At 49.6% G+C, this 21,532-nt stretch overlaps 1 protein-coding gene across 2 annotated transcripts in view; it reads left to right on the top strand.

The window, feature by feature from the left end:
* THOC1 (THO complex subunit 1) overlaps positions 1-21,532 on the top strand; it is a 387,395-nt gene that overhangs the window by 72,509 nt on the left and 293,354 nt on the right. For both annotated transcript variants that reach the window (XM_085605802.1, XM_085605801.1), the window contains exon 8: positions 10,608-10,690. In XM_085605802.1, coding sequence (XP_085461928.1) covers positions 10,608-10,690 — 83 coding nt within the window. The remainder of the gene's footprint in view (positions 1-10,607; positions 10,691-21,532) is intronic.

The raw sequence follows: 21,532 nt of genomic DNA, 5'->3' as shown, positions 1-21,532 counted from the left end.
CTTCCTTCATGAGGTCATAGGATCCTGCTTCTGGCCCAGAGAGGGTCAGAAGCCTGTCTCTGCAGTTACCAGAGAACAGTTCCCATAGGAGTGCCCCCCAGAGAGGTTTCTTTACTTTTCTGATATCAGAAGCCCTCTCAAAGGCTGTGAACCATTTGGTGATATCATCACCTTCCTCAAATTTAGGGACAATCCCTTTGGGGATTTTAAGGTCAGAAGTTTCCTCCCTATCCTTGTTTTTATTATTGCTGCCACCATTGATGGGTGCTAAACCCATCTCTCTCCTTTCCTTTTCTAGAGCCAGGAGCCTGGACTCTAGATCTATTCTTTTGGCCAGCCTCACAAGGCTGTCCCCTTCACTGGGGGGTCCCCCAGTGTTGTCTCTGGGACCAGAGCCACCTGTGTGGTCTCTAGGTGCCCAGATGCTAATTCTTGTGTTGGAGGGTATGGGTGCCATCTCCTCCCTAGGGAATAGTATGGGGAGGTTGTTGTCCACCTCCTCTGTTTCCCTTTCCTCATCTGACTGGCCATCACCATGTTCAGATGGGTGGTCTTTAGCATACTCAGCCAGGAGCTCCTGGAGCCCTTGTTTGGTTGGATGCTGACCCATTTGTAAATTTTTGAGTTTACATAAGGACCTCAATTCCTTGAAAGACAAGTGTAAGTAAGGTGTGAGGTCGAGCTCCTCCACCAGGTCCATGTTATTATTATCACTAATAGCTGGGTTTGTTTGAGACATTCTAACCTGACAGTTCTAACCCTCTACCCTGACTATAGTGACTTTTATTTTTCTAAAATTCTAATGGGACTTAACCAAGGCCCTAGCAAGACTTTTAGTAATTTTGGAAAAACCAATCAGAATTCTAAAGGCAATTTTTAGGAGTTCTGTCGTGTGATCAGATGGTAACCAAGTAGTCCAACAAATGCAAGTTTGTATCCCACCGCTGATCCACCAATGTGAGAAAGTGGCTCTGTATATACTGTTCCCTAATGGGTACAGGGTGTACAGAGTCCACAGTCCCCCAGAGGCTGATAGAGGTCAAAGTTAGGTATGACCTTACTCTCAAAAGTGGTAGCTTGGTCGAGCAGTAAGGCAGTACCTGAGGACAGTGTAAAGCATTTATTGTACACACTCAGTCAGCAAATGGTTTCACACACTCAATAACTGAACTCTAGGCCAATGGTTTATATATATAAAATATATGCTTGTTTTATTTTTAGAACCACAAAGGGAATAAAAATATACTTTTCTCAGAATGAGAGATTGAATATAAATACTTTTGCAATAAGCAATGGATTTTTGTAAACAGTCTCAGTTGGTTGCAATAAACAATCCTATTTCCTAAACATAACAATGCATTGAGCTCCATGGTAAATTCAGGTTATCTTGTAATAAATTACTTTTCAGATTACTTTTGAAATTCCAGGTCTGGCTCCTAGATCCAGCTCTGGGTCAGTACTCAGAATCAAGTGATGAAAGTCGACTTAATAACTGTAATGATTTTTAAATAATATTTAGCTATTTCAAAAGTTAGCACTTAGAAAATATTTCAAAGAAAACATTCAATGGATCTCTATGGCAAGAAATTCAAATTGCAGGTAGAGTACTTTATCGTTACTTTAGTAATCCAGGACTGGGTACCTAGACCCAGGACTGGGGTCCTTATCAGAAACAGGTAAGTAATTTCGTTTGCAGAAATGGTACGATTTTAAAAGAATATTTCAATTTTGCAAAAATAGACACTTAGAAGAAATTTCACAGAAAAGCAGACAATGGTTTCCTATGGAAGAAAAATGAGTTAGAGGTAAGTACAGTTGTGGACACTTTTCAGAGTCAGGGCTGGGCACCAAGATCCAGCACTGGGAGCTCACCTAAGAGCAGGTGAGTAAATTCGTTTTTGTCACTTGGCTGATTTTTAGTGAATATTTGCAGTTTTGAAAAGTTCACACTTAGAAGATTTTTTCAAGAAAAAGCCAGTCAATGTTACCCTATGAGGAAAATGAAGTTAGCGGTTTAAGGGTAAGTACCCGACTGGCAGAGTTGAAATTCCGGGCATAGACTCAGGGGTCCCCCAGTGTCAGGTAGGTACAGTTGGTTCACCCTCAGCGGTTTCAGGACGGCCGGGTGCAGAGAGAGTTAGGCCCAATGTTATCCTATGAGGGATAGGGGGGCCTTGGTTGGTGGCTGCTGTCTGGCAAGCCACGCGGCTGTGGGAGCTGGGCTCCTGGTCACTTACTCAGGGCAAGTGGGAACGTAGGTTAGTGTAGAGAGTGCACTGCCAGGGCCACTCGGGCGGCTGGGTGCAGGGTGCTTTTGAGCCTTCGGGCGCTCAATGGAAGTCAATGGGAATGTTCCGGTTTGGAAAAAGGCTGCAAGCTCGGGGACGAGGATGCTTCAGATGCCACCACCACTTCGAGAGGTAAGTTGGGTAGTTGTAGGTTAGGTGGGTACCCCGGGATTGGGCACAGGGGGCCGCAGGGCGCCGGGTGCAGGGGTGCCTTTTGATGTCGGGAATCTTACCCTCTTGTTGATCGCGGTTGGGGTGGCACTCTGTTCTGAGGCTGCAGACTTCTTCCGGAATGTCGAGGGGGGTCCTTGGGTGCCGGACTCGGGGTCACAGTCGCCGTGGGGTCGTCCTCAGGGTCTTTGTTCACTCCGGCACTGGCCAGGCTTGGCTGGTGCAGAGTGTGCTGGGTTCGCGGTTCCGGGCTGCTGCCAGGGGTTAGAGATAGGTTTCTGAGTAGAGCCTCTACTCATGGGAGTCCCAGGGGCTTTAGAGTTCAAAGGTAGCCAGGTCCTCCGAGGTTTTTGAGGTTGCTGGCCACAAGAGATGCCGCGCTGGAGCAGGAGCAGGTTCGACGGTCGACAGGCCGGTAGGGCTGGGGCCAAAGCAGTTGGTGTCTTCCTCTTTTTAGCAGCTGCAGGGCAGGTCTTTGTTCTTCTTGCTCTTCTTGTAGTTTCGAATCTGGGATCTGGGGAAAGAAGGTTCAGGGGGCCCCTAAATACTAGATTTAGGGGCGTTACAGGTAGGTGAAGGCCAGGGACCAATGGGTCCTTGTCCTGGCGTGGGTACACCCCTATCCTGCCTCTCTCCTGTGGGAGGGGGGCAGTAGCCTAATCCTGATAGGGTAGGGCCTCCCATCTTCAAGATGGCGAGAGCCCGGAGATGTGCTTCACCTCGCCTCCCCCACCTGAGGGGTGGGGTGGGCAGGCTGGCACATCCCCTGTCCTTGTATGGGGTTTCCGGCCAAGCTTCCTGCCAGAGTGGGGGGTTGCAGTGGCCTGGGGAAACTCCAACTGGCGGCATGCCTTTGAAGCTTCCCTTTGCTCATCCTGGGGGAGGAGATTTCTCACCTCACCCAGGATGTGCATTGTTGCAGGCCCGGGAGAGCAGGGGCTCTCCCACCCGGGGGGTCCAGCAACGTGTCTGCTGTGTGGCAGCCTGGGCAGCCTCAGAGCAGACGTGGATTGTAGGTTAGCTGTAAGGGGGCATCTCTAAGATGCCCTCTGGGGTGCTTAGTACATTAAATCCCACACTGGCATCAGTGTGGGTTTAATGTGCTGAGAAGTTTGATACCAAACTTCCCAGTCTTCAGTGTTGCCATTATGGTGCTGTGGAGTTCGTGTTTGACGAGCTCTCAGCACCATGTACTTGTAAAAGGCAGCACTGTACTTACAGTGCCCAGGAATGGACCTGGGTACTGTAGGGGCACAGGGCTCCTGCTCCTGTGCCCACACCATAGGCATAAGGCACCCAGCCAGAGGGGTGGCTGACATATGCCTTGGCAGTGTAGGTGATGGGCATGGCACACAGAGATGTGTGCCATGTCGACTCTTTGTTTTGTCCTGCACCCAGACACTCAGCCTGCAAAGGCAGTGTGTGTGTGTAAGGGTACAGGGCCTCTAAGGGTGGCACAATGAGTGCTGCAGCCCTTAGAGGCCTTCCCTGGTCACAAGGCCCTGGGTAACTAGGGTACCATTTACCAGGGGCTGACATGTGGCCAGGGTTTGCCAATTGGGAGTTTGTGTGTTTTAAGGAAGGAACATAGGCCCTGGGCACCTGATTGGCAGGAGCCCAGGGCACAACAAGGAAAAGTGCATCAGCTATTAGGCAAAAAAAAAGGGGGGGTTACTGCAACAGAAACCCACTTTCTCACAACGCTTTTTCACCTTCCTTAGAGATCTTGTACTGGGGAATGCGGGGCAATTTAACATTGACTTTCAAAGTGACAACATACGGGAGTATTTCCAAAAGGCCCACATCATTAGGGCCAGTGGCCCAAAGGGTATCGGGAAGAGACGACCATTCAGCTGGTAGTTTATTCTTTGACAAATACATGGGAGAAATCACTTCTTTACCCAGCGTAAGTTGTACTCCCGAGGGGGAACAATATAATGTCGCATGTAATCTCTTTAACAGATCCAATCCTAACAGGTTTTCACCACATCCTGTCGTTAGGATAAGGGGGGCTTTCAGCTCACAAGGTCCAACAGAAAGGGCCATAGGACTTGAGATCGGGTTCCTAACTGGGGCGCCAGAAAAACCTACTGAAACATTCATTTCGCCAGACAAAGGCACGCCAGGGAGATTTGAGCGCATAATAGAACTCTTTGCAGCACCAGTGTCCAGCAGAAAGGGCTCTGTTACACCCGCTGTAGTCACCTTAACATATGGTCCGCTCTGATCCACTGGCACTGAAACAACTCCCTCTCTCTGTCTATGGCTGTCCTAGTAATCATTACCTTCCGTATTATCATCTTCTACATAATAGTCATTATTATAGTACTGCGCTGTCTTGCCAGTTGCATTGGCTTGCTGATCAAAACTATTCATCGTATTTTGAGGCGGAAGAGAACGCGCGTTCTGGGGAACATTTCCACGCCCTCTACCTCTTGGGGCTTGCTGGCCACCTCTACCTCTTGAGCCATAAGCATTATTCGTGCGCTGCAGCAATCTAAGGCAATTATTTTTAAAATGACCTTCCTCCTTGCAATATGAACACTGATTGGGACCTACAGGGACACGTGGTTGATAATACCCATACATTTGCTCATTATGCTGAAATTGTTGGGGTTGCTGATAGATACCCTGGGTTTGCCTATAATTATTCTGACCTCCACGTGGCGGATAAGCCTGCTGTAAAAGAACCTTTGTTTTCAACTCTTTTGTTTTCTTGTCTGTTCTATCCTTCTCATCTTTATCCCTATTTTCGTAATACTGTGCAGTAGCCAGTATTTGCGCTGAAGAGGAAACGGCCCAAGAACTCTCCGAATCTTTTAATTTTTTACACAGCTCCGGAAGCAAATTATGCACAAATTTATCAACAAATAACCGTTGGCCACCTTCTGTACTCGTGTCCTGACCACTGTGGTCGATAAATGTTTCTTCAAACCTGGTGAAGAAATCGGACACGGTTTCATCTTTCTTCTGTTTGCATGCGGATAATTTATCCCAATTTACACGTATAGCGGGCATTAAAGTTTTCATATAGTTAATTATTCTACCAGGGAGTTCTGCTACCGCGGGCTCAGGCTTGGCACCACCAACCTGTCTATTGTCTGCATTAATGATATTAGCCCATGTGTCGCCTAGTTCTGCAGCATGATCTGCATTACGAATCAATCCCCATAAAGGCTGTGGAACAACATTTCCGAACAACATATCTATGTCAGCCAGGTTCATGACACACGATTCTGCAGTCTGTGATAACTCCTTATAATATCCTGCAGGGTTCTTACGGGGGTCAGGTAGAGTCTGCTTAAGGGCTAAAACTTCAGATCGTTTCCAGGGAACATGTACCCAAACGCGCTGAAAATGTGGCAGAACAGGTGGATTAGCCTGTGCATCACCAGGTCTCCAGACTGGAGGAACCTCACGCATCGGGTATTGTCGCGCCTTTACCTGTTTCCCTTCAGGGAATTCCTGTTCAAACAACGGCTGCTGACAATCCCCACTCCTGAAAGACAGCAGTGTCGCTACTGCTTTCTCAACATCAGAACCCACAATCGTACCTTTTCCAAATTCAAATCGCACTTGACACAACTCTTGCGGACTGGAGTCTAAATCATTATCTTCCAATTCCTCACATAGGATTTCACACATTTTCTCAAAAACATATCTCTGTTGTGGTGCTTCCCACTGATGAAAAACATTAACAACAGATTCTACATCATATCTAGAAGGATAAACAATCCATCTACGTGCCATGCGGTCCAGTTCTTCTTTCTCTCTAGAACCAGGTATTTGACTACGTAACTGCTTACGTTGTGGACCAGGGGTCGTAGTAGACGACCCAAAGAGGGGTGATATAAGACTAGTGACTGCACTAGCTATTCGTTGTCGTGCAGAAGGAGAAGTTGAGGCAAGAACCGGGGGAAAAACAGAGGGAAGAAAAACGGGTGTAGATACAGATACAGGAATAGTAACCGGTAGGGCACCAAGGGAGGCAGCTGATGTGCTAGGTAAAGTCGCAGGGAGCGCAGAAGTGGTAGGTAGCAAAATCGGCGTCCCTTGGGAAGGCTGTGCTACCGGGACAGGAGCCGGCTGAGGAGGAGCTGGCGGCAGCGGGAAAGCTTGCGGTGCATTAGCTGGAGGCTGTACATTTAAGGGTTGCGGGGGCGCTGTAGCATTTTGCGCATACGGGGGTGGCGAACTTAGCAAATGCGACATTAGGGGGTCTTTTTCTTTTGACCCATCTTGTTGAAGGGGTGGCAAAACTGGGTAACATTTATCAATGACTAGTTTGCGTTGCCTGTGCAACTGCTCATTCATTTGGTCCTCTTCATTATCCTTAAACTGCAAAGCTGCTTGCATTATCGACATACCTCTCTCTCTTTTATTCTTCTTTGCTAATTTAATTTCCTTTTGTTTGGCTTCCTTTCACCATAGGCGGAAAGAATCAAACATCGCCGGCCGGGCTTTCTTCTTGAACAATTTAACTTCTAAATTATCTAGGATCTCTGTGTCGAAACTACCATTTTGGGGCCATTTTAAAACACCATCCTTCCTGGTGTATCAGATCCATACTTCATTATACGTAATGGGGCCCACGCCATGTTTCACATAAAGCTCATAAGTTGGAGTTCCAATTGGAGGAACCGGACACAAATCCTCTAATCGGGAATCCCTTTTACAACCAAAACAAAACAAATTTCCAAATATACTAGAACCAGGCATCTTCGCTCACTAGTCTAGTTTCAAACTTCAAAGGATTATCGAATACGATAGTCTCGTGAATACACGAGTCCTCTAGCTTTGGCACTTGCAAGACCCAAATCAAAGCGATCCCGAAGGATACCAAACAAACTGGGAGACGCTCCACTTATACTTAACTGAGGTATCGATGACTTCACCAGAAGACTCTCTCAATTGTTTCGCTCTACCAAATCGTCAAGGGTCCAAAACAGGGCAATTAATCAGGGCAGCAGTCCTTCGTAGCCGTCGGGATGCGGAGAACCTCGCAGAAAAGACTTTCGGACCACGTCGACATGCAGGGGTCGATGAAGTGGCGGCCTTCCTCCAGAATTTCCACACGAAGCTCCTCACGAACCTCTGGCTTGGACCGGTACCACTGAAATCGCCCCGAGTTGGGCACCAACTGAAGTACCGGGTATTTAGAACCCAGCGGTGCAGGGGAACACACCCTAAGACTTCGATTCTTCCTGTTTCAGACCCACAGAAACACAGAGTCTTCTAGGTGAAATCAAAGATCGTATTTATTGGCTGCAGACCAATCACAGGTATCCGAGAAGTACAACACGATGTATGTTCTCAGGAGACTGCTCCCGAACCAAAAAACAGTCTTTTCTTATATACAGAATATTACGCTTCTGGGCAACACCGCCCCTATTTTACAAGTGGTCATTCACATATTTTCGTTTCAAAGGAACAGCAGAGCCATAATGACAATCCCACATTTCAGTTCGTTAAGCATACAGTCATTGTACCCAGCAAGGCTCAGAACCCTCATCAGATAACAGCGGACCCCAATAAAACGGGCACCTCCTGCTCGTAAAACAAGCCATAAAGTAGGAAACGGAGTCAGGTGTGAAATAGCTTAGACAGAGATCGTGTGCGAACAGGGGCTTTATGATGGGTCGAGCCCTGATGCTAATTACATTAGGCCGCGAGGAAAAGACCGGCCGGACAGGATTGACCTCGGGCAGCTGAGTCAGTGTGCACAGGTCAGAGAGAAGTCATAGAAGGTGTACATGTCCTTTTAGGCCTAGGCAGGGCCTTAGTGCGCAGCCTATGTGAGGGCAACCACAAAATGGCTACTATTCTAAAATGGAACCCAAAGGGTTCAATATGTGGTATCGTATGCACGGTGAATTCATCAGTGAAACATGACAAACACTCATACATACCGCGTTACTCATTTGCGGTTCGTTGATACCAAAATTGGCACGGTGGGACCATGCCACCTACACGGTTCCGAATTTTACAGTACCACAATTCCTTATTGTTGAATGACCTTACAAAATCAGATTGTAAAGCTAGCTAATGGATTTTCTCCCATACCCAATTGTATAGAACGTTTGTGTCAGGTCATATGGTTCCTGCTCATCTTGATACATTTTCCAATGAACCTTAATAGCTTTAATTGTTTTGCTGTGCATTTAACATGTCTACTATAGAGCCTGCTTTACTCCTCCAGCATCTGGAACTTGGCCAATTCATCCTCCTTGAATAAATCTCCCACCACCATGATTCACATTTCATCCCAATTTATTAGCTCTTTTGCAAAGAACCAACCTGTCTGTGTGGGAATACCCATAAGCGGTATTTTTGGCACATATGATCTCTCTTCTCGCCTAAGGTACATATTTTTTCTAAAGGCAACCCAGTGCAATCTGTACCATCAAGGGAGTTCTCTGAGCGCCAGAGCATTTGGGAACTCAATTTTGTTCAAAACCCCCTGTTTAGGGTCAAATTGTGTTCTGACAGCCTGTGAGCTGCCCATTGTAATTGAGTTGCTAAGTAATAGAGATCAGAAAATGGAGCACCCAGCCCTCCTCTTTATGTCTGCAGCTGCCACCATGCAACAAACGACGATCCAGGTCCCTTAATTTTAATTTTTTGTATGATCCAAGAAAGGTAAACAAAATAATAAAGTTGGTTTGGGAACATAACCATTTGTGCCAACACTATTAGGCTGTTGTCAAAGGTAATAATGTCCAAAATGGTACCTACAACCTCCAGGATCATATTGCTTGTCCTAAATTATCATTAATCAAAACGTATACCTGAGGACATATCTTGATTCCTAGTAAGCGGAACCAGATTATTTCTCCTCTGTCCAGGTCTACTCTGTGGTGTGGCAGTCTCGGGTCAACTGGAAAAGAACAGGACTTTGACCATTTTACACAACCTCATCCCTCCACCAGCGGATACGTCGAGAACTTTGTGTCTGTGCTATTAAATGTAGGTCTGCTTGGACATCTCAAATTCAATTATGTAGCCGCCATTCCTTTTAGAGCTGCATGCTTGAGTCTGTGCCTGTGCTGCGATCTCCAGCTCTTTAAGACAGGTGACTAATGAAGTATCCAGTCTTTTATTTTGAGTAAAGATTGCAACAGTGTGATAGACTCTGGAGTCCCTTCTTGCACAACTAAGTTGTTTGCACTTACTTTCCCTCTCCTTAGTGGTGTTCAGTGTCCACGACTGATCAAGGTCTGCAGGACATCGTACTTGGGAATACATTTCTCAGAGTGATAAAATGGAGAGTTTTAGGGGCTTGGAGAATCTTGTGCTTCACGGTCGTTCAGTTCCAAGCCTTCCTCTCTGATAGTTTTATCACATTTTGAGAACCTGTGCTCTGATAGCTTAGGAGTTATATAATCCCCTGGAGGTCGCTTTGCTGATGGCTACCTTTGCTGTCTTTTAGTTAGGAACTTCCACTTTAGTTTCTTCATCTCTGGCAGCTGCTATCCTTACGCAAGTTGCATTGCTTTTACTGACTGCTGCCCTCAGTCATCTGTGCGGCATTATACAATTCAGGTACTTTCTTTGTTAGGCACTGTGCTCCATAAAACTGTAGTATAGTAATGGCAGTATGAGGTGGACATTGTCCTATTTCTTCCCACCCTCACCCAGTCCCTCTTGCTACACCTTCCGGACCAGTAAACCACCTATATGTCTAAGGTTAGCTATCCATAATATAGTCCCAATAATTAGTGAAGTATGAGCGTTTTGGGGAAGTTATTTTTATTCAGAAGACCTCTCCTTTGTTACTTGCTGCTTCTGCTTGACCTCTCCTACATCCCTCTCAGTGCTATGAAGTGCGGTCAGGGATGCCCAACCAACATAACATTAAGTAATATTGAGGTAAAACTCTGTAACCTTTCTTAAAAGAGAGCAAGAAATATAACCGTCGTAGTAAGAAAGCATACATCTCTGCTATAGTACCATAGTTTGTGGCAAATATGATTACTGGCTGGTGAGCAAAATGTGCTGCTTCATTCACGTTGTTCCATCTGAGCAGTTAACTTGCCAGCAGGATGTGGCTTAATTTCCTGTGTGAGTTAGAATGTTTTGAACTTGTATTGTTTTTTAAAATTATACTCTGCTCTTCCCAGTAAGAATTTGTCTTTTCCTCTTTTATAGGTCTGAATTTGCAAAGTCAGTTTAATCTCGAAAATGTTACTGTGTACAACACCAATGAACAAGAGAGCACACTAGGACAGAAGGTGAGTCATTGCAGAAGTTCATCTTTTTGGGGGATGGTGGGTCTATCAGGACTTTGGCTTGCAGGAATATTAAGCTCTGGTGTTTTTTAGGCATATTTCATTACCTAGTCACTTTTGACTGTTGTTTTGCAATGAAAGGGACGCTTTATGAACAATATTACATACATAATGGGTGTAACTTGACAGGATAAAACTAAATGTACTAGTGGCATACAACACTGCGAAACAGTATAAAATGATGATGAATTGTATATGCCACCTAGGAAACTGAAAACTATGTAGGTGGAAAGGGATGTGAAGTGGTTGCGATGCTGAAGCTCAACTCATGATGAACTACATATCGTGGCTCTTCATGAGATTAAGTTTATGTATTTGTCAGTTCGAATTCATTAAATCCATGGACAATGCATAGAATACATAAAAAAATTTAGCCAAGATAAAAAGCATTAAAAAAATAGAAACAGGCCAGGCGCCTTGGGAAATGGCCGCTTGATCCCGGAGCTCCGCCGGGGCCGTTGGTGTTCTTTGCAATCCGGCCATAATCCGCACGGAGGGGAGCGACCTGAGCTTCCCCCCGGATCCCCTTGATCTGGTGCCCCAGAGAGCTGCTCGGCGACCTCCGGAAAGAACCACACCGCCCGGGAGATCGGCCGCGACGGGCGGCAGGACGCATCGGCCCTGGAGCTCCGCGACGGCTGAGGGCGCGACTCGAGGCCCCGGCGCGTGGCCTGCTTGGTGGCCTGAGCGGAGAGGCGCCGGTGCGGAGGGACGCGACCGCGTGTGCGGCGATTGATCGCTCCTGGATCCTGGCGCCTGTCGCCAAGGCCGGCGACCAGCAGTAGGGAGGGACGCGACACCGCGATCGAGGCTGGTGCGGAGTGACTCCCTGGCCGGGAGAGGGCGCCATCTCCAGCCGCAGGAGCGGGATGACGGGGCCCGGTCGGGGCTGTTGCCGAGGACTACCCAGCACAGACGCCAGGTGGAGGCCGCTGATTGCGGCCGGGGACGGTTTGCCGCCTGGGAGCCGGTGAGTGGGGCGTCGCGGCCGCGCCTGATCGCGAACCTGCCTGAGTGCGACGGAGGCCTCCTTCCACATTGGCCTTGAGAGAGCCAGGGACGCGCCGGAGGGCGCTGGTGCGGACCAGGGGGTCACCATGAGGCCCAAGGGCGGCGCCGCGACCCAGGCCAACAAACTTGACCAGTACACGGTGACCAGGGCGCCGCCCCAGACGGAAGGGGCCACGAAGGAGGCCGCAGGCCCGGCGGAACCGTCCTTGCAGTCCATAATGGCCGCGATTCAAACCCTGGGCACAACACTCGAAACGAAGATGGACAAAATTACTATTGAAGTGAATCTGCTCCGAACCGACCTTGGGAAAACCTCGGACCGCTCCAAAGCCAATGAAGTGGATATCAAGGCACTGCAGGACTCGGAGAAGAGGCTCGAGGGTCGGGTAAATGAGCTAGTGCACCAGCACCGCCTGATGGCCCTGCGCCTGGACGATCAGGAAGGTAGGGCCCGGAGAAGCAATGTCCGCGTCGTTGGTGTGGCGGAGGGGCTTGAAGGGGACTGTATGGAGCTCTTTCTTGAGGACCTGATCCTCAGGCACCTGAAACCCAAACGTCTCTCTAAGTTCTTCACGATTGAGAGGGCGCATAGAGCCCCTGTCCCACGACCCAAACCTGGGGCTATGCCACGGACGATCATAGCGAAAATCCTGAACTTTCGTGACCGGGACGCAATCCTCCAGGCGGCGAGACAACAGGGCGATCTAAAGTACGAAGGGGCAACGGTCCGATTCTTTCCTGACTTCACGCTCCAGGTCCAGCGGGAGAGGCGCTCCTTCCAGGGGGTCAAGGCGGCGTTGCGAGATCGTGCATCAAATACATGATGTTCTTTCCCGCCAAACTGAAAATTATAGCTGGTGGCCGCTCCCTCTTTTTCAACTCGCCGGAGGCTGTACAGGAGTGGCTGGATGCCAGAGAGGCGGCTCAGGGTCCACGGCGTGAAAATGAGCGGTGGCGCAACGCGGGCCCTCCCGCCACAGAAAGAGTCGGCGGCAGGACGCCCGGAGGGTGGCGAGCTGAGTCAGCGGTCCTGGCGTTCCAGGTCGAACAGTCCCCGTTGGGACTCGCTGGGAGAAGGAACGCCGCGTCGAAGCCAAGACACCTGACACCATGAAGGCATCGAACAGTAACGTATAACATATGTGCCCTCACTTTGAGATTAATTGGCCCTGGGGCGCTATGGTTGCAAGTCCTTTGGGGGCCGGCTCCAGTTCCATTTGGCACCAGGCCTCGGGGACTGAACGAACTGGGACACCACGGACAGGCGGCCAGGAGGGGCTGGCCCACGAACTTCCCAAGTACAGTTTCTCGGTGGGTGCACCGGGGCAGGGTTGGGCGACAGGCGCTCTGCTAATTGGGGTGGTGGGTAGTTCGGAACCCACGGAGCAGGGGGCAGGGAGGGGGGTTTGTTTTTGCAGGAGGGGGTAGGGATGTTGGGGTCAGACACGGGAGGGAGGGGGTGGCCGGACTGGTTTACTGGCCTTGTTGTACACTACCTGTCTTGCCATGGTGGGGTGGGACCCAGGGAGGGGGGGGAGTTGGGGAATTGGTACGGTCACACAAATCTTGTCGACACATATGATTCCGGGGTGGTGGGACTTGGCACCTTTTTGAGACGTTGCAATGGCTAAGAGATGGGAAAAAAGTTTGAAGATCCTCAGCTGGAATGTCAATGGATTGGGGGATAGACTAAAACGTACTATAGTATTACAATTTCTCAAACGACACCAGCCAGATGTGGTGCTATTGCAAGAAACGCATTTGCTGGGGATTGTTTGTCAGGCTTTAAACAGATATGGCTACACGCTAGCGGTGCACTCAGGTTTCACCACGGGGTCGAGGGGAGTGGGGGTCCTCTTGCGCCGCTCGCTGCCTCTTCACATAGACCTCACCAAGACTGATCCGCAGGGGCGCTTCACGGCGGTGTCGGGGCGTTGGGAGGGCCGGACGCTCAATCTACTCTCAGTCTATGTCCCCCCGGGCCTCCAGACCGGGGCCTTTGCAGACCTGGGCTCATTTCTCCTTTCGCTTCCCTAGGGGCAGCTGGTGCTTGGAGGGGACTTTAATGCAGTAGTATCGGGATCGCGCGACAGGCAGCCCCCTAGAGAACTGCCACAGGGGCAGAGGTGGATGGCGGACTTTCTAGAGTCCTTTGGACTTACTGACATATGGCGCATGCTCCACCCCACCGAAAATCAATTTAGTTTTTTCTCCGGGGCACATCACTCCTTCTCGCGGCTTGACCACATCCTTACCCTGCTGCAACATGAGATGGAGGTACTGGAGGCTGTACTCCTCCCTCGCGGCATCTCTGACCATTCACCGGTCCTTGCCCACATCGTGTTCGGAAGTAGACGAGAGGGCTGCATTGCACCGATAAATGCCTGGCACCTGAAACATGAGGTTACTAGGAAACACATTTCCACCTCCATATCGCGTTACTTCACAGAGAATGAGGGGTCGGTGGACTCCCCGGTCACCCTGTGGGAGGCATTTAAACCCGTGGCGCGGGGTGAGGCGCTGTCGGTCATAGCGGCTAGACGGAGGGACCGAACCCAGCAGGTCATGACATTAGAGGTGCAACTGGAAGAACTGGAAAGGGAGGCGTCGGCTAGCGGGGACCGGGAGGTTCGGCACAAGCTGCAGCTTAAGGCTGCGGAATACAGAGCGCTGGCGACCCACGAAGCCCAGGTGGTGATGCGGCACAAAATCGGCAGGATCTATGACCAAGGCGTTAAAGCTGGGAAACTCATTGCTTGGCTTGAGCGGAAACAACGTGCCGGTCGGGTAGTGCCTGAGCTGCGCACTGAAGACGGGAGAGTGGTTACAGAGCCGCGGGAAATAGTACAACAGTTTGCTGCTCACTATCAGCAGGTCTATAGGCGGGAATCGGACCGGCCAGAGGAGGACTCTATTGACCTCCTTGCTGACATACGTCTGCCCACTCTCTCGGACACAGACCGGGAAGCTTTGGATAGCCCTCTCACTGAGGCTGAGCTACAGCGGGCGATTGGGGACCTCCGCCCGGGCAAGGCGCTCGGTCCAAACGGAATTCCCATTGAGCTCTACAAGCTCCAGCCAGACGTCACTAGTAAACACCTTAAACCCATGTTCGACCGTAGCAGGGAAATGGGGCTGCTGCCCCGGGATCAGCGCATAGCGACCATTGTAGCACTTCCGAAAGAGGGAAAACCTAAAGACTTATGTGCCTCATACAGGCCCATTTCGCTCCTCAACGCTGAACCCAAAATACTGGCGAAAACGTTGGCCAATAGGCTCAAGCCGGTGCTAGCCTCACTAATACACCCCGACCAATCGGGGTTCATGCCTCGCCGCAACACGGCCCTCAATATCAGGAGACTCCACGGGGTGCTAGGGAAATGTCATAGGCTGCAGGAGGACGCGGTGGTGGTCTCATTGGATGCCACCATGGCCTTCGACACCTAACTGGGACCTGATTGGCATCTCCCAGATCAAAGACATCTGGGGGCCTACAGGGGTCCGCACTTTCGCCCAAATGAGAGAAGCATACGAGCTGGCGGATACTGAACACTATAGGTACTTGCAGATAAGTCACTTCCTGCAGGCCAATATCCCACCGGAGGCCAAGCTGCCGCCCGCCTCCCCCCTCGAAGATAGGCTGCTGGACGGGCATCTCGCGAAGCACGCCATCTCCCTCACCTACAAAAAACTTATCAATAACCCCCCAGATATGCTTCTTCCCCTAAAAGAAAAATGGGTCGCGGAAGGGTTGGAGATAGATGACGAGGAGTGGCTTTATGCCCTGGCCTCCCCGCGTGAAGTCGCGATATCGGCCCGATTGCGGCTCATTCAGCTGAAGATCCTACACAGAGTTTACATCTCTTGCACGAGACTACACATGATGGGGAGGGCGGACACAGCACGCTGCAGGAGGGGTTGTGGGGACACAGGAACGTTTTTCCACATACTGTGGGGCTGCCCGAAGATTCAGAGGTATTGGAGAAGAGTGGTGCGGTGTATGGAGGAGGTGTGGGAAGTGGAGATTCGCCCGGAGGCTAAAAGATGCATCCTTAATATATGGGAACCAACCGACCTGCCGCCAAAAGGGAGGCTCTGGGTCACACTTGGCCAAATGGTTGCGAAGAGGAACATAGCTAGGCTCTGGGGAAGCGCTGTTCCACCAAAACTATCAGATTGGAACAATGATATGGACTGGTGCATGCTGCAGGAAAGAACTGTGTATGTGGCGAGAGGGTGCCCTAGTAAATGGGTTGAGGTATGGACCAAGTGGAACGATTTCAGGGGCGGCATTTGTGAACCACCCGCCATCGCGCAGGAAGAACCCGGAGATGTCTAGTATCCTGCTGGTGCGGTTAGGGTGCTGGGAGGGGGGCGGCGGCTGCAGCCCCGAGCCTTGGACACGTGAGACGAGTGTGGTGTTGACCGGTAGTTAAGGGGAGGGAGGGGGGGGGGGGGGGAGTTTGTTAGTTCGATTGTTTGGCACCGTAATGCAACCTGGGGCACTCTGCCCATATCTTTGTGGACATTCTGAAGGACACTAGACCTGCCACATTCTGGCTACACCTTGGTACACCTGTATCCTTCAACGCCGCCGTACCTCCGGGTTGACGGCATGGGGCTGTGTGCTTCGAGACATCTGCAAGTTAATTACCGCGGCCGGCCCATAAGGGTTGTAGGCTCTCTGCTGTGTACCTTGAATCCTAATAAAGGTTTTTGAAAAAAAAAAAAAAAAAAAAAAAATAGAAACAAGATAAAAAATGTTAGCATTCAATTTTCAGTGGTAATTCCTCGCTTTCAGATAGATTAGCTGCTTGGCCAAACAAGTAGGGAAACAAACAAGTTGACTAATGAAGATGTTAATTTGAAAAGTGCAGATAAATCTTGGTGCTTGGCTTTTTTTGATCTTCTAAAACAAGCTGCTTGGAGAAATTTAGACACAGCAAACGCAGCAATATGGATAGTATCCATTTTGCAGATCCTTGATTCTTCCCAAAAATGCCTAATCTCCGGTAGAAAAACGGTTTGATCCACTTAAGACACGTTTTTGGTACCAAGGACAAAAAGAGTACATGCTCCACATTTTCATAACTAGTGTCCTATGCAGGGCACAGACTAAAATCTGTCCTGGAGTCTCACCAGCTACTCGTAAAGGATGACAGTAAAAGAGTGCCCAGCCTTAAATGTCCATACAATTTCCTTGAGAGTGGAGTTAGAAGATAGTCTAAAAGTTCCTCGAATTTATACTCAACTTGTATATTTAAAAAATAGTTTGTCAAGTGCCCCTCAAAGATGAATTCCAATCTTTTGTCCTGGGCGCAGCACAGAAATGTTTTCACTATAGAAGACGCATTAGAGGGGTTAGAGGCTGCATTTGACCAAAATTCTCCCAGCCCCAAGTTAACTAATGACTCTTTGATATACCTTAACCACAGGATCTTAAATGCTTGTGGTCTACTAATAACATTGTGCAGTCCTGCTCCAAAATGGTCTAGTTCTTTAGTATACCAAATTCTGACCCAATATTAAATTGGTTTCAGTCTGGCCAACCCGCTTTTCAGTTGCAGGGCTAGCTCTAAATGCAGTTGTAAAAGGGGGGTGCTCTGTGGCAGCCTTAACAGCAAACTTATAAAGTGTTTCCTGCGGATAAGAGGATCTTCAACGGGAGGAGGCACAGGATACCTTTGATCTAGGACCAAGCCAATTCCTGCAATATGGGAAAATCTCCAGTGTTGCATGTGAGCTGTGGCTGGGGTTCCGCCCTCTACCACTAAAACTCTGAAAGTCAGGTGGTATATGGCGCAGGGTAGGCGACTAATTTCCCAGAGCACTGAGAGATGATTTACCGAAAGAGACCCTTGGAATCCCGCAAAAGTGGGATATGCTAATGGATGAACCCCTGACGGAGAGTGACTGGAGAAAGGTACATGAGAGGGTACAGAGGGTTAGTGTAAAGGCATGGTTTAAGCTCCTTCAATACATTCAAGTACATCAAGTATACCTCACCCCATGCACGTTGCATATAATCTACCCTTCCCGTAGGGATGAATGTCCCAGATGCAACAGACAAGGGGCGGACTTCCTTCATATGGTCTGGTCATGTTCGCTACGGCTTCCCTTTTGGGAGGAAATACTTAAAAGTCTGCGAGAGGTCACGGGCAGGAGTATTCTCAGAGATATTAGGCAGGCACTACAGGGAGTATTGCATGCCCCAAAGCACAAGAAACTAAGCAGGCGGTTTTAAAACCTGGGACTTGTCCTGGCTAGGAGGCAGGTGGGTATAGCATGGATGCATCCCCAGCCCCCGCGGTCTGCGGACTGGATTAGAGATGTGAGCGAATGGGCGACTGCAGAATCGGTACGAATTACATTTTTGCAGAAGGATGATGAGGTTGAGGAGGACCTGCTGGTATGGGCCTCTATGTTGGCGGACCTACAGGGAGGCCAAGCACCTGCATCCCAGGAGGTCCCAGGAGGGGAGACCTCCCAAAGAAGGGAAAAAGGATGAAAAACTGCCTAGGTCATGTTTGGTATTAAGCAAATAGATAACATTTTGAATTGTGCATGTAATCTGACACTGGCTTATGGGGGAAGGGAGAATGGGGGTGAAGTTAGTTTAATAGGATGTTCTGTATGCGTTATATTGGAAAGGACTGTGTAGGGAACAAAGTTGTCTGTTAGTGGTAATTGAAGCAAACGTTGCCCACATATTCAGATGTTATGCTGTTACTTACAAATGCCAATAAAAATTTGAGAGAAAAAAGAAGGTCTTCAACTCCACTGTTGCTCCACAATTCCGCTCCATAGATTGCCATGTTAACAACCTGGGCTCTATAAATCTCCAGTGTGGGGGAAATTGGATATCTCATAAACTCCCTGAAGAATTGTACTATGGCACACACCCTGTTTTATAGCAATCGCTTTATCTTTACAATTTGCTCACCCCATCTATCATTCAGACCACCTAATGCCTAAGTAATCAAAGTCCTTTACTCTTTTCAGGACATTGTCACCCTCTTGGAATTAAATACCATTCATTTGGTTTTTTGAGCATTTATCTCTAGACTGTTTTTGCTGCAAAATAAACCAAATGTTCGAGGCATATGAGCTGCAGATTACACACTTTTGCATAGATCGCCATCTGGTGTTGGGCCCGGTTGTTTGCAGTTTGTTTTTCCTCTTGGAAAGTCTTTGGAAGTCACGAGGTCGGTGACTCCTCCCTTGGTTCGTATTGCGCATGGGCTTCGGCTCCATCCTCAGATTGTTTTTTTCCGCCATCGGGCTCGGATGTAATACTTCGCGCTCCGGCTCCGAACATTCCAGTTCGACGATCGAAGCAAATCCTCACTCTCCGCGGTATTGTTTAGATACTAATCTCCTCAATCACCTTCTTCTTAGACGCACTTTCGATTCCAGTCATCGACGGCGGCCTTCGGGCCTCTCCAGGCTCCGGTCCCGGCTGATGGAAAGAACTCCATTCAAGAAGTGCCCTCGATGTGGGTCCAAATTCCCCCACACCGATCTTCATGAGGTGTGCAACCTCTGCCTCTCCCCTGAACATTAGGCTCGAGACTGTCCTGCCTGCAAGTCTTTTAGATCTAAAAAGACTATTTGAGATCGAAGGGCCAGACGAAAAATGGCGCACTCCTCGACCTCCGTTCCAGTCAACATCTTCGGGGACGACGTCGAAGCTCCGGGACACCAGCACACCCCGAAGAGGACCTCGTCAGTGCTTCCGAAGCCGACGACTCGGATGTGGAGGACATCACCCCGGCGCAGAGTGTTTTGAGTAAAATACCCCCTCCCACACCCGCGCCGACACCCAAAAAGGCTTCGGTCACGCCTTCACCTTCGGGCCTAGGCAAGACCAAAGACACTGCTTCGAACACCCCACCTTCGGGCCCGGTGACGAAGCCAAGTAAGCCTTCCGGCGGCTCGGGCTCGAGCCAGCCTGCCAGCGGTGGCGAAAAACACCCTTCGGCACCGAAGAAAAGATCGGCCTCTACCTCGACACCGAGCTCCACACCAAAGCCCTCGGTGTCGAAACCTAGCCTCTCGGTGCCGACCAAACATCATAAGGCCCTCGGCACCGACACTCCCGCGCCGAGGCCAAGGTTCCTAAAAAGCACGGCACAGACAAGCCAAAGAAGCCGTCGGCCCCGAAAACGTCGGCGCCGACCGAACAACCAGTGTCGCAAGAACTTTTTACACCGGATCCTTTACAAAAGACACTTACCAAGGATCCAAAAACTGGACATTTGGCACTGTCTTCTAAAAAGAGACATTTGGACAGACAAGCTCCACCTCCACCTCCAAAGAGGAAGGACTGTGCTACCTCCCCTTTCAGAGTGCCTTCCCCGCCTCCTCCACCCCCGCCCCCTCCACCTTCTCCACCCCTGCCTCATCGCTCTCCGACCCCGTCTCCAGACCATGATGATCAGGGGGACCCATACTACGACCCAGCAGATGTGCCACAAGACCCCACCCCTACAGGATCCCCAGAACCCTGGGATGATTATAATAATCCAGACATTCCAGATGTCCCACAAGATGACCTATATCCATCCAGGCCATCACCACCAGAAGACTCACTAGGTTTTCACCACCTACTTCAGAGGGCGGCACATTATCACGGGGTAGAGATACACACTGACCCAGTAGAGGAAGATTTCCTCCTAGACACCTTTGATACAGCGCATAGGTCTACTGCTATACTACCTATGCTCAAAGGGGTAATAAAACATGCGCCAGAGGTTTTTAAAGACCCAGTCAGGGCTAGGGTCCTAAACCCACGTATAGAAAAAAAGTACAAAGCTGCCCCTACAGACCCTGCCTACATCAAAGGGCCAGCACCACTGGATTCCCTAGTGGTATCCACCGCAAGAAAGAGATCAAATTCCCAGGCGTCAGGCAAAGCACCACCACCTGACAAGGAATCAAAGCTCCTGGACGCATCAGGAAAACGCACTGCGTCACAGGCAGCTAACATATGGCGTATCGCCAACACTCAAGCGCTATTGGCCAGATACGACAGGGCGCATTATGATGAGCTAGAAACCATCATGCACCATCTCCCAGAAAAATATAAAAACAGGGCCAATGAACTAATCCAAGAGGGTAAGACCATAACCAATACCTCTATACGCTGTGCCTTAGACGCAGCAGACACAGCTTCCAGGGCCATTAACACCAGTGTCCTACTCCGTCGGCACGCTTGGCTGAGAGTGTCCGGCTTTAAACCAGAGGTACAAGCCTCTATATTAAACCACCCGTTCGATCAGGAACATTTATTCGGCCCAAACATAGATGAGGCCCTCGAGGATGAAAAAAGATACAGATACGGCGAAATCTATGGGAGCCCTACAGTCACACCCTCCTAGACGCTCCTTTCGCCGCTCTTCCTTTCGTGGCACAGGCAGAGGCTACTCCTCAGATACCGTGTCCACGTCTTACAAATCCCCTCCTCAGTCCACCTTCACAAAAGGTTATCAAAGAGGCGGATATAGAGGAAATAACAATAAAGGCAGAGGCAAAACAAGTACTGCCCACTCTGCCACACCGCCTACCCAATGACTTTCCCCTGCTCCCCCCAGACCATCCCACTCCGGTCGGGGGCAGACTACAAAATTTCCTTCACGTCTGGGAGTCAATCACATCAGACAAGTGGGTGATCCAAATTATTCGTTCAGGGTACTGCCTAGAACTCACATCTACCCCCCCCCCCCCAACATTCCACCCAGACCCAATGTCACAAGAACATTCTGCGTTACTAAA

Source organism: Triturus cristatus, chromosome 5_1 (assembly GCF_964204655.1).
Source record: "Triturus cristatus chromosome 5_1, aTriCri1.1, whole genome shotgun sequence".
Classification (NCBI taxonomy): Eukaryota; Metazoa; Chordata; class Amphibia; order Caudata; family Salamandridae; genus Triturus; species Triturus cristatus.
Note: the sequence above shows the minus strand (reverse complement) of the source record. Positions and strands in the feature narration are given on the sequence as shown.